Here is a 19851-nt window from a genome sequence, read left to right on the forward strand (position 1 = left end):
AAAATCACTCACAAGGTTTTAATCTTAGACGTTCGACGTCAATTACAATCACATATCTATACTCTTCGGACTTTGAATAAGTAGTAGCCCTAGGCCTACAGGACTTACTGCCAAGTTACTGGTCAACCCTTCGAACTCTGCAACTTACTTTCCTGCAAACACCTTTTTTTTGTTTTGCTGCTCAGAAAATTAACTACAAGACATGTTGGCTGCCTCTCGTGTTTCAGCCCTCACTCCACAGGTCGCCAGATTTCAGGCTGTTCGGGTCGCTGGTCAACGCCAAGCTGCCCTTACCGCAGTCAGACGTTGTGGAAATGTGTCTGTCAGGTCTATCCAGTCGGTAGCCCAGACTGATAGGGTACGTTGAAAGTTTGAATGCCCAACATCATTTCTTCATTGTACTATATACACAGGATACGATAACAAGACTTTTATACTCCATTGGAACCAAGCGAGAAGTCGAGCGACACCTCCGCATATTCTCCTCTTCCTCCCACCCTTCTCAACCTGCCAAGTTCGCTGTCATCAAAGTCGGAGGAGCTGTGTTGGATCAAATAGATGAACTTGCCCTCAGCTTGAGCTTCCTGTATCGTGTTGGCCTCTACCCCGTAGTACTCCACGGTGCAGGACCACAACTGAACGGCATCATCGAGTCTGAAGGCGTCATTCCGGATTATATTGATGGAATTCGTGTCACTGGTACGTTAGAGCCACTAGTTCTATTCTTAGGCTAATATCTTTTTAGATGCGAAAACCCTGCAGATCGCCCGTCGAGTCTTTCTCGAACAAAACCTAAAACTTGTCGGTGCACTCGAGCAGCTAGGCACTCGTGCACGCCCTATCACCTCTGGTGTATTCACTGCCGACTATCTCGACAAAGAAAAGTACAACCTTGTCGGAAATATCACTCGCGTTGATAAGCGTCCTATCGAGGCCTCCATCAGGGCTGGCGCATTGCCCATTCTCACCAGCTTAGCCGAGACACCTGACGGCCAGATCCTCAATGTTAATGCTGACATTGCTGCCGGAGAACTTGCCAAGGAGCTTGAGCCCATGAAGATAGTCTTCCTGAATGAGAAAGGTGGCATGTTTCACGGCGTCACAGGCGAAAAGTTGGACGTCATCAATCTGGATGAGGTACATTCTATCTGACATTACAATATCGTCAGCACACTAATTGCTCTATTTGTAGGAGTACGAACAGCTCATGAAGGAGCCGTGGGTCAAGTACGGTACCAAACTCAAGCTGCGTGAATTCAAGGAGCTCCTTGACCACCTACCCCGCTCCTCCTCTGTTGCTGTCATCTCTGCCGATCATTTGCAGAGGGAGTTGTTCACCGACAGCGGTGCTGGTACCCTAATCCGCCGTGGTTACCGGCTCTTCAAACACAACAGCATCGAGAGTGTCGGCGCTGATCGCTTCCGCCAAGTCATCCACGATCGTGATCCAGAGGTACAATCTGGCGTCTCAAGCGTCACTAGCGTCCTCAGCAGCCTCCAAAAGACGCCGTATACCATTTACGGCGATGAGCCCCTCGACGCGGTCGCCATTGTCACCCACCCTGAAGGTGAAGTGCCAATAATGACAAAGCTTCTCGCCTCTCGCAGCGGAGTTCTCAACAATGTCATTGATAATGTTTTTAACGCTATCAAGAAAGATCATCGCAAGCTCTTCTGGACTGCGAAGGTCGATGACGACAACCGCTCCTGGCACTTTGAGCGTGCTGATGGAAGCTTCACGCGCGCCGGCAAGAGCCTGTTCTGGTATGGCGTGCAGGATGTTGCTGAGGTGCAGAGGATTGTCAAGGATTTCGAGGCCAAAGGCAGGCTCGAAAGGGCATACTTGCCTGTAGGACCGTCTGCTCCCCCTCAACAACCGTTCCCCGGTGCCACCAGGTCTTATTCTACCCTTGCCCGTCGTCAAGTACCTTCCGGCTCTCGGGGGTACGCAACTGCTGTCACTTCGCAGCCCACATCTACTGAGCCCAAGCGCCTCGCCTTGATCGGAGCGCGCGGGTACACAGGACAGGCCCTCGCAACCCTTCTTTCCGGCCATCCCTACATCGATCTCACGCATGTCTCATCTCGACAGTTGGCAGGATACCCTCTGCAGGGATACACGAAGTCCTCAATCACTCACAGCAACTTGTCTGTCGAGGACGTTGAGCGAATGGAAAAGGACGGAGAGGTTGATGCGTGGGTCATGGCGCTCCCCAATGGCGTCTGCAAGCCATTTGTTGATGCAATTGACCGTGGCGCAAAGGTGCGCAGTTCCGGTGAATCAAGTGTCATTGTCGACCTGAGTGCGGACTACCGTTTTGAATCCGGGTGGAAGTATGGGTTGCCTGGTGAGGCGTCTGTGTAAATACCTTGTTGAACTCCCAAATTTACCTGTATTTTTTGTTTTCATTCTCTTTCCGCGACTCTCTCAGAGCTCTATGGGCGTGATGGCATCCGAAAGTCAAAGAGAATATCCAATCCTGGATGCTATGCCACCTCCACGCAACTGCTTATCGCACCATTACTGAAGTACGTAAAGCATGCATCTGAGCCTACGGTGTTTGGCATCTCGGGGTACAGCGGTGCTGGGACCGTTACAGGCACGAGCGACGCAGATGGCAGGCCGACGACGGTGCCCAAGGTCACACCAGAGAGCCTTGCTGGCGGTTTCCGTCCGTATTCGCTCACAGACCACATCCACGAGCGCGAAGCAGGCCGTCACCTATCCAGTCTGCTCGCAGATCCCACCAACCCCATAAAAGTTGCCTTCATACCCTCTGTTGCACCTTGGTTCAGCGGTATCATTTCGACATTGTCCGTGCCGCTTAGTGAGAAGGTGACTGCACGGGATGTCAAGGCCCTGTATGAAGAGAAGTATAGTGGAGAGAAGTTGATACATGTCAAAGCGGGCGTCCCAGGATTGTCAGACATCGAGAATAAGCACGGCTGGACTGTGGGAGGTTTCCAAGTCCACAGCGAGGGTGATCGAGCTGTTGTCGTGGTATGTTTGTCCTGTATGCTAGGACATGTCACATGTGGCTAACTGAATTTAGGGTGGCTTGGACAATCTTCTCAAGGGCGCCGCAACGCAGTGCTTACAGGTGCGTTCCGCCAAGATAACTGCGGGGTGTCAGCAATCTGATTTCTTGATAGAATTTGAACCTTACTCTGGGTTACGACGAGTATGACGGGATACCACTTTGATTGAACGTATCGGCGGGGTTTGCGTCTTGTGCTTTCGGTGACATTCTTCGGGCTTGTAGATCTAGTAAAAACTATGTAATATCAGTGATTGAAATTCTTACGCCAGAGTCCAGGTGTTCTATTTCTGCCGGGGTGCGGACTTATTAACCGATATCTTATCAGCTGCATCATTCGCCCAGACGACCAGCTCAGCGCGGAACGCGCGACATTATCATGATTGAGTGTTTGCAGACGCTAGGAGTTGAAACGTTGACAGTTGGGCGTCTCTCCATAATTAGATCCGTTTTGTTTATGCTGTACTAACTCCACCTCTCACTACCGCAATCTTGGCGCATACATTCCTCCACAACCTATGGCCGGCAGTAATCAAGAGTACTTCCAGTCTGCCTTGTATCAGATCCCTGAGCGGGATCCAGTCATTCCTGGAGGAACTCCCCAGTGGAGCAACGCGCCCGGAGTGAGTTACAAAGATCGCGCAGTACCAAGCGTGAGTCAGTGTCCGAGGTCGAACCACGAACAGAATACAGAAAATTTGATCTTTCCATTCTTTTCACAGGTTCCACAACCTGTGGGGTTCCATCCTACAGATGAGCAGCTTTTCATGCACAATGCGGCATACGGCGAACTGCTTCCCAATCCAGATTTTCTGAAGCACCATTTCTTCCACGAGGGTCGTCTGACTGAGGCCCAGGCTTTGTATATCATCCACCAGGCGACCTCGCTGTTGACTCGAGAACCTAACCTTGTGAACGTAGAGAGTCCTGTGACAAGTGAGTCCGCTCTGGGCACGAGTGGGCGTGTGAGCTGAATGATTCAAGTATGCGGGGATATCCATGGGCAATATGTGCGTTATCCACGTTTCTCTTCTGCTCGCCTGCACTAACTAGTTTTGGGGTGGGGACAGTATGATTTGATGAAATTACTGGAGATCGGTGGAAATTTTTCTGATAATGCCTATCTGTTCCTCGGGGATTATGTTGATCGTGGAAATTTTGGAATCGAAGTGAGCATTTAGATCCTTTGCAGAAGTCTACGTTCTGATCTTGGACTAGTGTCTGATTTATCTATATGCGCTCAAGCTCCAATACCCAAAGCATATCACGCTACTACGAGGCAATCACGAATGCCGACATTTAACCGAATACTTCACTTTCAAACGAGAGTGTGAGCTCTTGTGCGGCGACCTGCGTCATACAATGCTTACGATGTGATCATAGGTCTCCATAAATATTCACCAGCAGTGTACGAGGCTTGTATAGCTTCATTCTGCGCTCTTCCAGTCTCAGCACTCGTAGATAACCGCTTTTTCTGCGTCCACGGGGGTCTTTCACCAGAGTTGGTGACTTTGGAGGATGTGCGCAGGGTGTGTTTGATTCTGTGATCGACTCGAGTGCGTTCCGGACTCACCTTAGGACGTAGCTCGACCGGTTCCAGGAGCCTGGATCGAGTGGCTTATTGTGCGACCTTTTATGGTCCGATCCTGTGGTTAACTTTGGATATGAACACGAACATTCACAGCAGGGTCCGCCCCTGCCTCCTGGCACCACGTTCGAGCATAACGGGGTGCGAGGGTGTTCATACTTCTTCACGTAAGTGTTGCCATGTGCGATCTTTTTTCCTAGTCTGAATTAACTGAAGATACGAGGCGGCGTGCAAATTCCTGGAGCGCAATAACTTGCTGGGGATTGTGCGTGGGCACGAAGCTCAGGATGCAGGGTGAGTTGTTTGATTAGGGTATGCTGTATTGTTCTCTGCTGAAATAATAATTACAGATACCTGATGTATAGAAAGACACCGACGAAGAAGTTTCCCTCCGTCATTACAGTGTTTTCTGCGCCAAACTACCTGGATGTGTATCACAACCGCGGAGCAGTGATCAAATATGCGAACAAGAACATCACTATCCGTCAGTACAACTCGAGTTCTCATCCTTACTGGCTTCCCAATTTCATGGATGGATTCACGTGGAGCTTGCCTTTCGTCGGTGCTAAAAGTAAGTTGAAACGAATTCACAAATCAGGGTTTGTTTACGGTAAGGTTTACAGTCACGGAGATGTTGCTCGCGATCCTGGCAACGTGCAGCCCAGAAGAGCTAGAAGACACCGAAGTCTCCATCGGAGGGGGAGATGAAGCCAGCAGGGCCGTTACGGACCTTGCCTTGCCGCCTTCCGAAGTTGCAGCACGTAGGCAGGCGATTAAGAACAAGATTCTTGCGGTTGGAAAGATGCAACGGGTCTTCCAACTTCTTCGGTCCGTGATTTCTGCAATTTGATTTAGTGCGGAATGCTCACTCGGCTGGCTGCAGCGAAGAGGCCGAGAACGCGTCAGAATTGGCTGCGGTTGCAGGAGAGGAGTCCATCGGTGGTCTGGGCCATGTCGGGTCAGATTTGCTCACAGCGCAAGGGACACAAATGAGGCACTATATTCGCAACTTCGCCGACGCGTAAGTACAATTGACAATTCTCGCGTCGCGGACATTTTCTCATCTGCTATATTCGCATAGTCGCCGCTCAGATCTACTGAATGAGCGTCTGCCGATATTCCAACCAACGGATTCGGTGACTGACTTCCCTGTGATACCAGCACCGAGTATGCGGCGCCGCGGCAGCGGCGACATTGACGGAGTGAGTATGGAGGAATTGATCCGCCGGGCACTAGAGGAACCCGATGAAGACGGTCTTCAGGGTGGAACGGTTGAACGGATTGCTGAGCGTGTCGCGATTGGGAGGAAAGTGACAGGGAAACCAATGCCTTTGAAGAGATTCGAGACTGCGTGACGATCTATGGATGACATGATGTTCTAGACTGCAATGCCCGAGGATACCTCTGATTCCTGTTTCAACGCCCACACTAGTACATTACTTAACGAATGAAATGCAGCACAGATAGGTCGACCACAAATCAAGATTAATTAGTAGCCTACTCCAGACTACTTGAGATGAATGTCTGAAAGAGTTTATACTGAATGATGCTGGGCGTTAGTGAACCTTATACACAAGAATCAAGCACACCTTCTAAATAATCAGCCGCAAGGAGCCTAGTCGATGCAAGTTGATTCAGATCATAATGGAACAGGTAATGATATGACACACAATTCCAACGCCACCTCGGGCGGTATGCGCTCGGTGAATTCATTCACATCAACACCCTCCTTGGATCCAGGCCCCTCGTAGTAAGCCTTAAAGGACATATACTCACAGACCTTCTCGACTACCGCAGCGCTATTTAGGCTATTAGGGGGAGGACAAAGCAGGTTCCTAAACGGGTCGCCACCCACCGTTCACTGATCGGACATGTGTTGGCAATTGCCTCCCTGAAACTACCTGTAGTGTGTAATAGTTCGGAAACCATAGCAAAGCTTCCAAAAGGAATGGGAGCTCACTATCCTCGCTAAGCATGTTTTTGAGGGTGCCACTGATCGCAGCGACACTTCGCTTCACGAGAAAGGAGTAGCCGTCTGAACTGGTGATTTTTACCCAGTCATCCCGCTTTTCAGCGCCTGCATCCTGGAATGCTGTGAATCAGCACAATTTCGTGGTAGTCGATATGTTGACACATCGGTTTACATTCATCTGAACATCGTTGGACATTATGAGCTCACCGTTGGGTGTGGCGAAGGCTGGCATGCCACAAGTTTCTTGAATTGGTAACATGTAAGGCGTGAGAACAAAATACCGTACATAGACTCCCAAGTGGGTCCGCTGCGCCAAATGATCTCGTTTCCATCTCATTCATTGTCTACCACCGTGCACGACCCTTGAGCTCTAGATATGGCTCTTCCCAAGGCAGGTGTTCAATATCATTTTCCGAAGTAATATGTTCTGAATATGATCTGGTACTTATCTAGCGGATCATCAAGGTGTGTGCAATCATGTCTACAGCATCTTCCCAGTAGTCAGCCATCCCTGACCATGCTTCTTTTATCTATTCTTCATTTCTTCGCATAGGAAACTGAGCGTCTCGTCGCAGACCCCGCGCCTGGAATCACTGCTGCACCGCACGAGGATAACCTGCGTTACTTTGACGTAACGATTCAAGGGCCTGATGGCAGTCCTTTCCAACGTGAGCTGTCAAGATTATAATTGATGCATTGTCGGAATGCTGAAGCGTTCGGTAAGAGGGCGTATTTCACCTGGAACTATTCCTGCCGGAGGAATATCCCATGAGTCCCCCAAAGGTGCGATTTCTCACAAAGATATACCACCCAAACATCGGTGAGCTCTTAGATTACCATAGTGCCTGCGCAATCTAAATATGCTTCGCTACGGCAGATAAACTGGGTAGAATCTGTTTAGATATTTTGAAAGGTGCGTTCGGGTACCTGGTGCTGGTCCCTACCGGTTTGAACGCCACTGCCTTGTAGACAAGTGGTCCCCTGCATTGCAAATTCGGACAGTCTTGTTGTCGATACAAGCTTTGCTGAGTGCGCCCAATCCCGATGACCCACTGGCTACCGATGTGGCCAAGCACTACAAGGAGGATGAGAAGGACGCACAAAGAGTGAGCAGGGAATGGACGGAGAAGTATGCATCCAAGTGATAATAAGGTGGAATATCTGGAAATTATGAGAGTCTGGAGGCAAGAGAGTTGTAAGTTGAGTATAGCAAAGCATGAACCCTGGCAGTTAATTTGTACATGAAGTGAGGACTTCAACCTTTGGCTTCTAATTCTGATTCGGCGTGGATGCGGGGTTTGTGCACTTAGATCAAATTAGACGTGGCCTCCAGGAAAGGGGACTTGATGTGGTCATCCATTCATTCATTTTTTCGTAAGTCGCTCGTAAGGGCAGCACAATTTGTATTTGTCCAACGAATGGTTTGGGCCGAAATTGGTGGTCTAGATCGCGAAGTCTCGGCTAAGTCTAGAGCCTGTGAATTCGGCACGATTGATCTGACACCTTTGGGCGTTTCTCAGACTAACTTCGCCATATTTACAGGCTTGATAGCACAGGCTTCAAGATCAACCACCAGCATAACCAGAACCCTCCTCAAAGGCGGGTTCCTAGCCAAACGTGCGCTTTAAGTTCGCGGTTTCCGTGATACTCGTCTGTACGTTACAGCACCATACAAGGCTTCAGAATGAACGGTGCTGACCACCTGTCTTCTTGCCTCACTGCACCCAGAAATTTTTACTACAAGTCACAAGGCTTCTAATCGCCTTGCGCACCCAACACGATTAGTCCAAATACCTTCTCCAATTTTTACACCGTGCATACGATATATCCCTCTCGTCCCGTCATGTCCATCTTGAACGCGGACATCACGCACATTCTCATCAACGATCTCTTGTCTAGCAATGGAGGTTCGCCATCTGCGCTGTTGACCCTTGCCAGCACATCTCGATTTTTCCGCGAATCGTGCCTCCCCTACCTCTTCTCTGAGGTGCGGTGGCCTCATAAATCCAAGGCTGATGAATCTGGCCTTCGTTTCTTCCCTGAGGCCCTCTGGCCATATATCAGGTAAGCCTGTCGTTGTCGTTTCCCCCTCCCATAGCATCAAGATTCACCGTGATTTTCGGCGCCAAGGCACTTTCGGCTGGAATGGTTTGACGAATGGACAGAACCCTACTCGCCTCAAGTGGGGAACACTGGACAAAGATGGTAATTATGTCCCTCACGACCTGGTCAAATTCAATTTGGCGATTGCAAAAATGCCCAAACTATCGAAGGTGACACTGAGTTGCCCCTTTGTCATACCCCGGTCCCTTTTTCAATCGTTGGGTCTATCGCGATCCCTCAGCGCTATCATATTCATCGACACGCCGCTTCAAATAGGCATAACATCTATCTCCCCCGTTACACTCAAGCAGATTTCCCTCACACCTGTTGGCCAGACGCTTCGCATCGGTGATGGACCAACAGATCCGAGATTTTCTGATATCACGTACTTCATACGTGACTGGAGGAGGAAGTATCGCTCGCAGGCCAGCTGGAGGCAAGTCCAAGAGATACAAGCCTCCATCGTATTTGTCAAGACGCACGCAGCACACATCACCCATCTCGAGCTATCCGGTAGTCTATGCTCTTTTGGTGCTCTAGCCAGAATAGATTGGCCATTTCTGAAAACCTTTGCGCTCACCGGTAATGCACCGGTCACGGAGCCGTATGAGCCGCCAGCGCACGTGCAGCTTTTCAACGTGCTTGCACGTATGGATGCGTTGCGGGATCTGCGCCTACTCTTCGCGCAAAGTAAAGCGCAGGAGTTCCATGTCCTTGGGCGCGATGATCCTCCTGATCCGGCGCACACAGCAAAGCTCGCCACTCTTACTGATTTCGCCATATCAAACGCTTGCAAGCTTGGTGGGATTCTCAACCACATGTCATCTCTCCAACGACTCGCCATTCTCGCTATCGTGGACCTTCCTCGTTGGCCCATTGCACTTGGCCAAGCAGAAGTTGACCATGTGCTCGCAGATATTGCTGCGAGCACCTGTGAACTCAAACATTTGCGCATCATCATCGAGGACAAGCTAACGCCCAACGTGTGTTGGTCCATCACCTCCAACTGCCCTCACCTTCAGACGTTAGAGATTGAGCGGTGTGGTTACCACGATGGTAAATCGGTATCAAGTTGGGTACGTCTCTTCCCTCAGGCCTGATCAAATATTGACGCTAAATATGGGCTGATTTTGGCATATGTGATCGCCGCAGCAAGAGTTCCTCGAAGCACTATCCCCTCTATCTGCTCTTCGAGACCTGCGCATCTGCATGCAATTCCCAGAATACGACGATGTCGATGAATTTGAGTCATGGCGCATAGTACGCAAAGACTGTGCCAAGTCCCTCGCGACGGGCCTCAAGCTTCTCGGCAAAGTCGGGTTTGAGTATAGGAAACGCGCAGGGACCCACCGTTATCAGGACGCGTGGCTAGACTTCGAGATCAGTCGGAGCAAAGGAGGGGCTATCGAGCTGTGTCAGCTGCCAGCTATGTGGTACCCGTTCCCCGAGGTGTGGGAGTCATCGCGGTTGCCGTTTTGATTGAATATGTGTTTATGGCATAACGGAGGGTACTGCTTTCTTGCAAGTATGCATGTGTTTTCTTTTCTCATGGGCAGTGTAATCTTACACGAAACGTCTCGATGGGGCTGAGCTCATCCTGGCTAGGTTGTTTTGCGGCATATATGGTTTCTCACATTGGCATCGGTATCCACACACATAGTGTACATAGATATATTTGTATACACGTCTCTAGACTTGCTACTGAGAGAGATAGTTGTTACTGCGTAGTGATGTATCTATCATCCATACTGCGTGCTAGAGATATTTGAATTCAGTGGCAGGGTCAGCCAAGGGTCAGGTTATAGTAATTGTAAGGTCCAGTTGTCAATCGGGTGGAATGGCAGCGATATTAATGTAACCGAGAGCCTAGCTCCCCCGGCGCCCCCACGGGCATGTGCCAATTTCATTGACATGCTCTCAAAGGTTCTGAGTACCTGGTGATGTAAAAGCAGCGTCACCTATACAATAACCAAAGGCTGTCACATCAAGTCAAGCAGCATATGATAAAAGCCTTATCCTTATGTTTTTCGAAAAATATTTGGAAAACCATGTCATTTAAATGAGATCTAGATTAGGAAAGCATCAAAACGAGCTGTGGCGCAGCATTCTCGAATAAGGCAGTCAGCTGCAGTACTGCGCAAATATTCGGAACCTTGCTTGTGAGCAGTCCCGAGTCCGCGGTTTGAGTGTATTACGCCGACGTCCACGGCTGGTCGACTTTGGAATACTGATACTTGGCGGCGTCTTATGATAGAATGTTCTATGAACCTAGATGTCAGATAAAGGGAAAACCCCCCATTCGAGTGGATCTGCGTTTTGATTCTTGAGTTCCGGAGAGTCTGGGTGGTTACGATAAAATGATATCAGATAACGTAGGGAACATGATAGGGTGGTTCAATTAATCTCCCACATTCACCAACCACTGATACAAAACCAAGTACACGTTGTATGAGTGCTTCCGAGGGCGGCAGCTGCTACGACAGCTAACCAACATGCTATACCAATGACACTGTGGAATGCTTATCTCGTACGTGCCATAGCGATGTCGTTGTGTATGATCGCTTGCTGGTTCAAAAGCCAGCTAATGTCAACCATCGAACGCGCCTAAGATCACACCCCAGATCTTTTGACCCGCCCTGCATGAAACTTATGATGATGTTCTTGTTACTTCATACCGCCATCATCATCTTGGCTATACCTGCAGGATCCAATACGGCACGTCGGGCATCTACTGCCGGATCCTCTGTCATCATGTATGTCATCCCGCGTCCATCGCGTATTCGTAAATTAACAGGGATTTGCTTTCCAGGACGCAGGGAACTTACCCGGATTCTTCATCTATAGGAAGCAGTCGTAATTTTATAAGTCTTGCCTCGGATACGCCGGAGTCTGGAAGCACGGCTTCTGTACTTGCGACCGTTGCAGGATCGGTGGCCAGCAGTGAGTCTGCCCTACTTGAATCATTGCGCAAGCTTCATGTCCGGTGTCCAGTGATGACTGCGCCGACCGTGACCGGGCCCTTGCTGATTGGTCCTAGTACAGCAACAAATGACCCGGAAATACCCAATACTTGCATACTCAGAACGTTCAACATCGACGAAACCTCTTTGAAAGTATACATGGTCGGGGTAATCCTAGCGGCGTCTTTTGCAGGCATGACACTTATAATTGTCAGCCTGCTCACCTGTTCTGTGGGCAGGTAAGTTGCCAGAATTGCGGACATAGAGGGTTATGCTGACGTGAGAATATCAGAAATTCACACAGTTCTTGCGCGCTGGGAACTCCTGTTTGCAGGAGAATATTGTGTACTCATCGAGTTAAGGCGTAGCAGAGCTGCGCCTCTCTGCATGCGTGATGCTGCCAAGTTGACACGTCCTGGTGAAATGCAACAGCAGTGTGAACGTCATACACTATACACTATGTTGGTAAATTAATTTTACATTTTGAGATTACTATCGTACACACCCTGATCATAATATGCAACGAGTGACTCCACTTTGCCATCATATCTGGAGCTGCTTGGAGTTAGCCGTAATGGAAGACAATAATATGTTGGACTTACGAAAAGTGCAACACGCACAGCGGGTGACTATGCACTTAGTCACTTGGTTGATGACGATTTGTGGAGGTAAATTAATCACTGCAGGCGTTGCCAGCTGTGGCCTGTCGACATGTTGATACCGCACCGTGTTCTCTCCGAATCCTGTGCAGCAATACCACCAGGATGAAAGAAATCCCATATAGAACAATAAAATGCCCGTACTGTTGCCCAGAGCTGCTTGGAGCCCAAAGTATGGTGATGTCGACGGCCGCCTGAAACATCGGACGTCTCATCATCCAATTTATGCGGCTGAGGTGCCCGAAATCAAACATTCCGGATAGAATGATGGTACGGTAGGCCGTGATAACGTTGCGCACATGTTGAACCAGAGCTATTCTAGTTCTAGCTCCTCGTTGCAATCATGGGAATTGCGTTGACAGAAACACGTATTATGCACTGGATCCTGCGATGAGCTCAGAGCATTACTTGACGAAGAGCGATTCTGATGAAGAGACGATGATCGGAGAAAAGGGTTCAGTGTAATTGACTCAGCATGTATATGCCCGTTAAGGGTGGGACTTGTAATTACCATCACTACGTGACTAGGTACTAGGACCCCCTTTTCCTTTGTTCTTTCTTCTCAGTAGACCTTGTGGTCTGCATCCATGTCTTCAGAGTATCCCTCTCATCTCCATGTCTCTTTTGCACCAAATGCAACGTCGTTCAAGCGGACGTTCGAACAGTTTGGCTATGATTCGGGCTCTCCAATGACTAGCGCTCTTCAAGCCAGCGGGAGTGGCACAACAAACCATAGCGTCCCGACAGGCTCCAGTAGCAGCGGCGGCGGAAATGAAAGAAACAAGAGGGCAAGGAGTACGAGCAGCTCCTCTGTCAGTAATCGTTCTGCGGACTCTTCCATGTCCTCCGAGTACAATTCCGCGCGATCGAGCGCCTCGCTGAGCGAGGGCTCTACTACCAACAACCATAACCTCTCTCTTGACCAGAACAGGAGATCCTCAGCTTATCCATCTCCCGCCACTGTTTCCACTCCGGGTACTTTGGTCTCACCAACGCCTGTGCCACCGAGCACTGAGACCGAACCTCAGGATGAGGACATGTCAGATAGCTCTGTTTTTTCCTTGGACATCCCACGCCCTGTACCTCCGCCAGAAGCAGTATCTTCTACTGCACACGACGCTCTTAGAAGCTCCATAGAACGCTTCAACGAATTTGATAGCCACATTGCAGTCCTCCGGCGTTCACACTCACGTACTCCGTCTTGGCACCCTACCGCATCTCCCGTTCTGTCCCCACGCGAATCGTCAAATGATACCACCGAAGCATTTGACAGCTGGGATTGGACTCATTTTGGAGCTTCACCGGGCTCATCACACACATCTGGGGAGGATCGCCGTGGTCAATATTTCACCGATGCAACTATTTCCATTGGGTCTGGGGGTACACATGCTGCGGCTCCCAGACAGGTTGACTCGTTATCTTTCCAAGCATCAGATGGTAGTTGTCTCTTTGATCTGTTACATACACGTTAGCACTGATTACATACTGCCCGCTGACAGGCTTATCATCACGTCCCGGCTATACTACCTCATCAAGTAACACCTCCAATCCTACACGTTCTTCCAACACCCCTCATCCTTCACACCGCCCATCTCCATCAATCTCTTCATCAACGAGGACGAACGCATCTATCCGAGAATCTGACGAGCTTCCCAACGGATCACTTACCTCCGTACCGTCAGTCCTGCAAACTGAAAGAAACAATACTGATACCTTAAATGGACCCGTCGGCAGGCAAGGTGTCCGCCGTGGGTCAAGCTCTGGGCCATCAAATTTGTCATGGGCTGCTCTTGCCTCTTCCCGTCTTTCACCGCCTGTTGCGTCGTCGCCCGATGTAGTCGGCAGGCAAGGTGTTCATCGTGTACCAAGTTCTGGCTCATCCAATTTGACATGGGCTACTATTACTCCCTCCCGTTCTTCACCGCCAGTTGCGTCATTGCCAGACGTAACTATGCGTCCAGGACTCCTTGACAATACATTCGAGCCACCAAATTCAGATTTGGATACTAGGCCGCAGGCCGCAAGACGTACTACCCATTCAGATGCCGGCTGGAGATCCATGAGCTCTGCGCGTACGTCAACAGGCACTTCTGCGTCATCCTCTGGTCGGTTCTCTCTCCCACACAGGTGATGATCATATTGACTAAAAGTTACAATTTGTTCCAGTGCTTGGAGACTCTATCTCTCACTTCTACGCTGCTGACGAGGAACGACACCGGGATGCCTCGAATCCAATCCAGGACCATAACCCATCGCCTTCTCGCTCGATTGACAGATACCAAGAGGCTGCTGTGCGCGCTAGATCAGGTATTGAACGCTCGCGTCACTTAGGTATGGCTTTTATGTTTAATTTTTCCCTGTTGTTTACAAATATTGGTAGTTCGCCCTCTCTCCGAGGCTTTTTCTTCGTTTTCCAGAGAACAGGCAATTGAAGATTCCGACGAAGCAGAGTTGTCATTTAACCGTTACTTAGCGGGTCTCGGTGGAGAGGACTCCATTGATCACGAGAGACGGCGCAGGGCGATGGTTCACAACCGTTACGATATCACCGGCGAAAATGATGAAGATGAAGATGACCCCTCCCATCCAGATAGTGTGCATGAGATCATCCAAGGTCTTCATAATGCCCGCGGGCTACTGGAGCGTGGCGTGGAAACTGGTAAGGTGCAGCGCATTGTCCCAAACTATATTCGCTAATCTTTCTCAATCAGCTCGTTCATTGTCTGGGTCGCCTTCCCGACATGAGCCGCCAAATCCTCCTCCGGCTCGCTACCGTTTTCATTCCCGCTTGTATACCTCCGCTACAACACTGTCCAGCAACTCATTGGTGTCAGAGAGTGCTGCAGAGCATCGTCGTACCAACGCTAGGGCGCATCTTCGCACCCAATTGTCTGATTCTCGTCCCAACTCCGACGAGCCTGCTCGAGACAATTCCGACATTTCAACTGCCGCTGCTCGTTTGAGGCGTCTTATAGCCAGCCAGGCAGACCCCTCAAATACATCTTCCCACTCTTTGGCGTCCAGTCGAACAAGCGATCTTCCTCCAAGACCGTTTGCATTAAACGGTTCTGGGTCACCTTCTCAGTTTCGGCGAGGAGGCTTGAACGAATGGGAGAGAGTCCGATTTCCAGAGATTTTATCCGAACACAGACATTCCCAGACAAGAAGTGCGAATAACAGATCTCTGTCAAGAGACCGCAACCACATCTCTTCTGAAGACCCAGCTGACAGCATCTTTGACCCTGTTTTCGCTACAATCAACGCTATTCCGAGTTCAACAAACTCAATGGAGGGAAACGCGCAGCCACCGTATGTTTATCGTCCGCCTACCCCACCTCTTCACACTTTGCGTACTGCTCGCTCGCGTTCTCCACCACGCATGTCTTTGGAACGACCACAGGTGCCCAGCGGTGACACACCTGCGAGATCTCATCCTTTCAGCAGCGTTAACTTGGATATGTTCCCGCCTGGAATATACCGCGATTCGTTACGGCGGTCGATACAAGCGAATCAAGGACGCGGTGATTTCCGTGCGTCAGAACCAGAGCCTGTACCTCCTGTTCATCAACTTTCCACTGCGTTTTCTTTCGGAAACTCGGATGAAGATAACGATAGCGATGACATGGATTCTTACTTGGGTATATCGGTGTGTCCCCCTTAAACAAATCACGTGATGTATTTAGCACTGACATATTTGTGCAGCCAAGGCGTGGAAGGGAACGCACAGCAGCCTCGAGGTCAGTGTTTATGTATAACTCCCGTCGAACCATTTGCTGAATGTTCCTTAATACTATAGTGCACGGTTTACATCGAGGCATATGATGCCAGAGCCTGCTGCTTCAGCAACATCCTTGGCTTTTGGCGTCGACTCTCACAACACATCCACACAGGTCAATAGCGCCTTCACTGCTGCACGGGGCCGCGTCCCTCCGTTGAGAGGACAGTCGAGCGGCGAACATCTTGCGAGGCATCGATTGAATGAAGCAGAGAGAGGTGTTCAAAGTCTGCCTCTTGATCCATTCTGGTCTAGCAGTAGGCGTGACGCCCCCGCACACAACCCTGCCCCCCACTCTTCATGGGAGTCATTGATACAACCCCAGGATCGCGACTATGAAAGGATGAGAACCATGCGTGAAATGATGGAGCGATATGGCCCCAACAACGAACGATCTGACTTAGCCTCCAGGCGCAATGTTTCTCAGCCACACCAGGGCCCCCCCGGAAGACCTGGGAATGCTAATCGCCTCACATTACTTCCATGGCGGTCTCCACTGCTTCAAGGTTCATCTATTCCGACGAGCTCCGGATCATCATTCACCTCCGGTAGTTCCGCTACTATCACCCACAATCCATACCGAAACATTACAGACCGGCCTCGAGAACGGCAAGAAGCGGCCCCACCCGAAGAACGGACACCCATTCGCACCTTGAGGCAGCGGGCTGGCCTCACACGCGGAACGTCACGAGCAGAGGGTACTCGTATTAGATCGATGTTTCGGACGGTGGCAAGGAGAAATATGGGTGATTATATGGTGCGTGTGCTGTGTTGTGCTGTGCTTACTGGAATGTTCCTTATGCTTCTCTTTTCGGATACAGCCGGATGAGTTATTTGACTCTTCGTATGAGGGATTGTTGTCGCTAGGCGAAACGCTTGGGGAAGTCAGGTCGAGAGCTACACCTGCCGACGTCATTGCCTCGCTTCCAACGGGAACCTATCAAGCATGGGCTAAGGAAGACAGCGAGACACGGTGTCCAATATGTTTGGATGATGTATGTATCTGTCAAATTCGTCCAGTGACGTATCTTACCTTTCTTCTGCAGTATGGGCGCGACGATCCTGTCACAAAGCTCGTTGAATGTACCCATTGGTTGCATAAAGCTTGTTTGGAGGTATACTTGATTTCTTTTGTCTTTCTTTCGCTTGCTGACGAGTTACCCTTCCAGCAATGGCTCAAGACAGCGAATACTTGCCCTGTCTGTCGCAAAAAGGTCAAGAATTCTCCAAAATGCCCATATAAGGCAAGCATAATGACAAGTGCGGGGGCTGGTGGGTCAGGGTCAAGAGAACCTGAAGTGGGAGCAAGTGGCAATCACGGCCGGACATCGAGCTCAGACTCTTCCTCTGGGGTTGTTGCCATGCGTTTGAGTGAATTAATCAATCGCGCTCGCCGAGGGTCTAATGCCCAATCAGGGAGTGGTACCCAACCACAATCATTGTCACGTGCCCAAACGATTGTTGGTACTCCTACAGAGCCGGTGGCGACGTCAAGGTTTAATGGTGGTGGAACTCATTTCCATCACCATCATCATCACTATCTTCACATCCACCCACCACGTCCAGAGCAATCCCAGGGTTCACAGTTCCTAGATCCTTATCATCAACCTCCCAGCTCAACTGCCAGTGCAGCCCAGAGCAGTACGGGACCCCGCACTTTCCCATCCGTCCAGAACGTCAGCGGACCTCGTCCTAATGTGTCAAGTCGCCCAGCACTTTCACGCCCGACTTCCTGGTTTGGGTTGACAAATCGAGCCACTCGTCGAGTGCCTGAAACAACGCAGGATAGCGGCCCACATTTCCCATCTTCTCCAATGGAAGTCGATTATGAAATCGGAAGAACAGGCTTCATAGGTGCGACTTCTGGTTTCCATGAACCTGTGCCAGCTCCACGGAGCACCTTCGGAGCGCCTCCATCGAGCGTCATGTCTAGCGCAGTTTTTCCTCAAACCGCAGGCTCATTGTCGTCGTCATCGTCATCATCGTCGTCGTCATCTACATCTACTACATCTAACATACTAGATTCATACTCCCTGGCGACAGGTGAATTGCAATCTTTCCATGGTACAACGCGGACCAACGTGGCCTCATTGGGAAACCAACCTCACGGAACCGCACATCCCAACAATGCAGCTGCACAGCACTTTGGATCTTTCAACATGGATGGCGGACTAGATTCAAGAAGCAATTCAACTCGCAGTGGCTATGCGAGGCCGGGAGGACCTGGGACATCTGGTCCTCCTCCATGGTGGCGGTGAGCTGTGTCGTCGTATATGTCTTTTATCTTCAATGGTCTCCTACATATAATATCTATTTTTGGTCAGGCTATAGCATCGCATCACAACTTATATGGTTTGCACTGTACACATGGAATCATGGATGCATGTACATTCTCGCTTCTGCGCTACATGTACCTGTAAATCAACCAAATCAAATCCAAGTATGTCTAGTCTTAGGTGTTAGTGAATTTAGAGACGTAGCTCATTGTAAAATATGCTCTGATATCATGTTTCTGATTCCTTGTATCGAGCTCGTGCTCAAATTCACTGTGTGGGACCGGCGAGTAGGTCTAGCAGTAGGTACTAAAGATGCGAGAATGTGGCCAAGTTGCATCGGGTAGAACTAATGACAAGTCCAGTGCATCACACATTAACTCATCAACAAAAGCAACACTGTCATATGGTCACATACCATAACATAGAATCAGTAGAATAGGCACCAGACAGGATATACAGGTGTCAGGTTTGAACTTTGCACACACCCTTAAATTTTCTTGCTTCTGACTGCTTGCATTCATGCTTGATAGCAATGGTATGGCACAGTTTGTACTATACTATCATTAAACCTCACTTTGGTCTTTCGCAATCCAGGTATAGTGACCATTGACTACGTGGTAGATGGTATTCACAAATACCTGCAACGATAGTCTTTTGAACGCAGTGCTTGGTAGTATCTGGGCGAAGGCGCTTGCTAAAGTCAGCGACCATGTTGCACTGTAGCAGTACTTGTGTAATGCCAGCGCAGGATTGGAGTAATGGAAGGTCAAAATAGAAATCAATCATGAACAGAGCACTGGAAGTAAAGCGCTCCTCCATGACAGAATTGGTGACAAGTTAAAGACGCCAAAGACACCAGAAGGGATGACTTCAGCTACATCCAGTGCACACTGCACAAGCACGTGGGAGGAGGGGTGAAGAGGTGATATTGCAATCAGCTATAATGCACTGAGGCGCTGGGAGGGTATATTTTTAGCGGGTACGATAATAGGGTGCATTCTTGCCATAATGGGTATCGAAGGCGTGGAAGCGAACAGCGTCAGGTGTCCTGGGCATCTATTGAGATGAGACAGGTGAATGTAGGGAGGTATGTTTTAGACTGCAAAGTACACACACCTGTGCGGAAACATACCCGCAATCCCTCCAAAGTCCACCTTGACTACGCCCAATGATATCAACCTCCAGTAAAATGCCAGAGCTCATTCCAATCACCATACCCGTGCAAAAGTTCGAAGGTCATGAAGGACCCGTAACAACAGCCGCAGTGTTCCCCGATAAACAGCGGATGGTTACGGGCTCATGGGACGGAACACTTCGCCTGTGGGACTTGAAGACAGGTGTTGTGTTGAAGAAGATGGAGGGGCATCGTAGTGAAGTGTGGAGATTGGCAGTATCACGAGATGGGCAATTGATAACAAGCGGTGATATCAACAGGAACGTCATCGTCTGGCACGGAGAAACTGGCGAATCACTCACCAAA

At 49.7% G+C, this 19851-nt stretch overlaps 8 protein-coding genes across 8 annotated transcripts; 7 read left to right on the forward strand and 1 right to left on the reverse strand.

The window, feature by feature from the left end:
* Window positions 1–202: 202 nt before the first annotated feature.
* On the forward strand, window positions 203–3204 carry F5147DRAFT_568220 (uncharacterized protein; the record flags this gene model as incomplete). Its single annotated transcript, XM_041430892.1, has 7 exons — window positions 203–358; window positions 414–699; window positions 746–1137; window positions 1193–2348; window positions 2433–3001; window positions 3054–3101; window positions 3154–3204. The coding sequence occupies 7 exons, from the start codon at window positions 203–205 to the stop codon at window positions 3202–3204; spliced, it is 2658 nt and encodes an 885-aa protein (XP_041297544.1).
* A 352-nt stretch (window positions 3205–3556) lies between these two features.
* F5147DRAFT_768804 (Metallo-dependent phosphatase-like protein) lies at window positions 3557–5981 on the forward strand (the record flags this gene model as incomplete). Its single annotated transcript, XM_041441002.1, has 12 exons — window positions 3557–3691; window positions 3761–3974; window positions 4023–4048; window positions 4109–4207; window positions 4257–4368; window positions 4422–4567; window positions 4624–4793; window positions 4843–4920; window positions 4977–5197; window positions 5250–5454; window positions 5510–5647; window positions 5708–5981. The coding sequence occupies 12 exons, from the start codon at window positions 3557–3559 to the stop codon at window positions 5979–5981; spliced, it is 1818 nt and encodes a 605-aa protein (XP_041297545.1).
* A 211-nt stretch (window positions 5982–6192) lies between these two features.
* On the reverse strand, window positions 6193–6794 carry F5147DRAFT_768805 (BTB/POZ protein; the record flags this gene model as incomplete). The annotated part of the gene is made up of 5 exons (XM_041441003.1): window positions 6193–6241; window positions 6297–6425; window positions 6482–6527; window positions 6587–6710; window positions 6771–6794. The coding sequence occupies 5 exons, from the start codon at window positions 6792–6794 to the stop codon at window positions 6193–6195; spliced, it is 372 nt and encodes a 123-aa protein (XP_041297546.1).
* A 138-nt stretch (window positions 6795–6932) lies between these two features.
* On the forward strand, window positions 6933–8040 carry F5147DRAFT_605052 (ubiquitin-conjugating enzyme/RWD-like protein). Its single transcript, XM_041432316.1, has 7 exons — window positions 6933–6989; window positions 7052–7063; window positions 7152–7266; window positions 7323–7418; window positions 7476–7511; window positions 7568–7793; window positions 7846–8040. Exons 1-6 carry the CDS (start codon window positions 6975–6977, stop codon window positions 7741–7743), a joined length of 450 nt encoding a protein of 149 aa, XP_041297547.1. The 5' UTR covers window positions 6933–6974; the 3' UTR covers window positions 7744–7793; window positions 7846–8040.
* Window positions 8041–8113: 73 nt separating this feature from the next.
* F5147DRAFT_672893 (uncharacterized protein) lies at window positions 8114–10492 on the forward strand. Its single transcript, XM_041435694.1, has 5 exons — window positions 8114–8252; window positions 8327–8662; window positions 8697–9777; window positions 9854–10226; window positions 10286–10492. The coding sequence occupies exons 2-4, from the start codon at window positions 8442–8444 to the stop codon at window positions 10178–10180; spliced, it is 1629 nt and encodes a 542-aa protein (XP_041297548.1). The 5' UTR covers window positions 8114–8252; window positions 8327–8441; the 3' UTR covers window positions 10181–10226; window positions 10286–10492.
* Window positions 10493–10942: 450 nt separating this feature from the next.
* On the forward strand, window positions 10943–12210 carry F5147DRAFT_672894 (uncharacterized protein). Its single transcript, XM_041435695.1, has 4 exons — window positions 10943–11454; window positions 11511–11641; window positions 11693–11900; window positions 11954–12210. The coding sequence occupies exons 1-4, from the start codon at window positions 11342–11344 to the stop codon at window positions 12027–12029; spliced, it is 528 nt and encodes a 175-aa protein (XP_041297549.1). The 5' UTR covers window positions 10943–11341; the 3' UTR covers window positions 12030–12210.
* Window positions 12211–16919: 4709 nt separating this feature from the next.
* Window positions 16920–17321, forward strand: F5147DRAFT_548886 (uncharacterized protein; the record flags this gene model as incomplete). The annotated part of the gene is made up of 3 exons (XM_041430372.1): window positions 16920–17090; window positions 17142–17210; window positions 17265–17321. Coding segments are annotated over 3 exons (297 nt in total), but the record flags the coding sequence as incomplete, so codon positions are not given.
* F5147DRAFT_672911 (uncharacterized protein) lies at window positions 17270–18711 on the forward strand. The gene has a single exon (XM_041435696.1). It carries the CDS (start codon window positions 17349–17351, stop codon window positions 18351–18353), a length of 1005 nt encoding a protein of 334 aa, XP_041297551.1. The 5' UTR covers window positions 17270–17348; the 3' UTR covers window positions 18354–18711.
* The last annotated feature ends 1140 nt before the right edge of the window (window positions 18712–19851 follow it).

The sequence above is a fragment of the Suillus discolor genome (assembly GCF_016758755.1).
Source record: "Suillus discolor strain FC423 chromosome Unknown F5147scaffold_6, whole genome shotgun sequence".
NCBI classification, from domain to species: domain Eukaryota; kingdom Fungi; phylum Basidiomycota; class Agaricomycetes; order Boletales; family Suillaceae; genus Suillus; species Suillus discolor.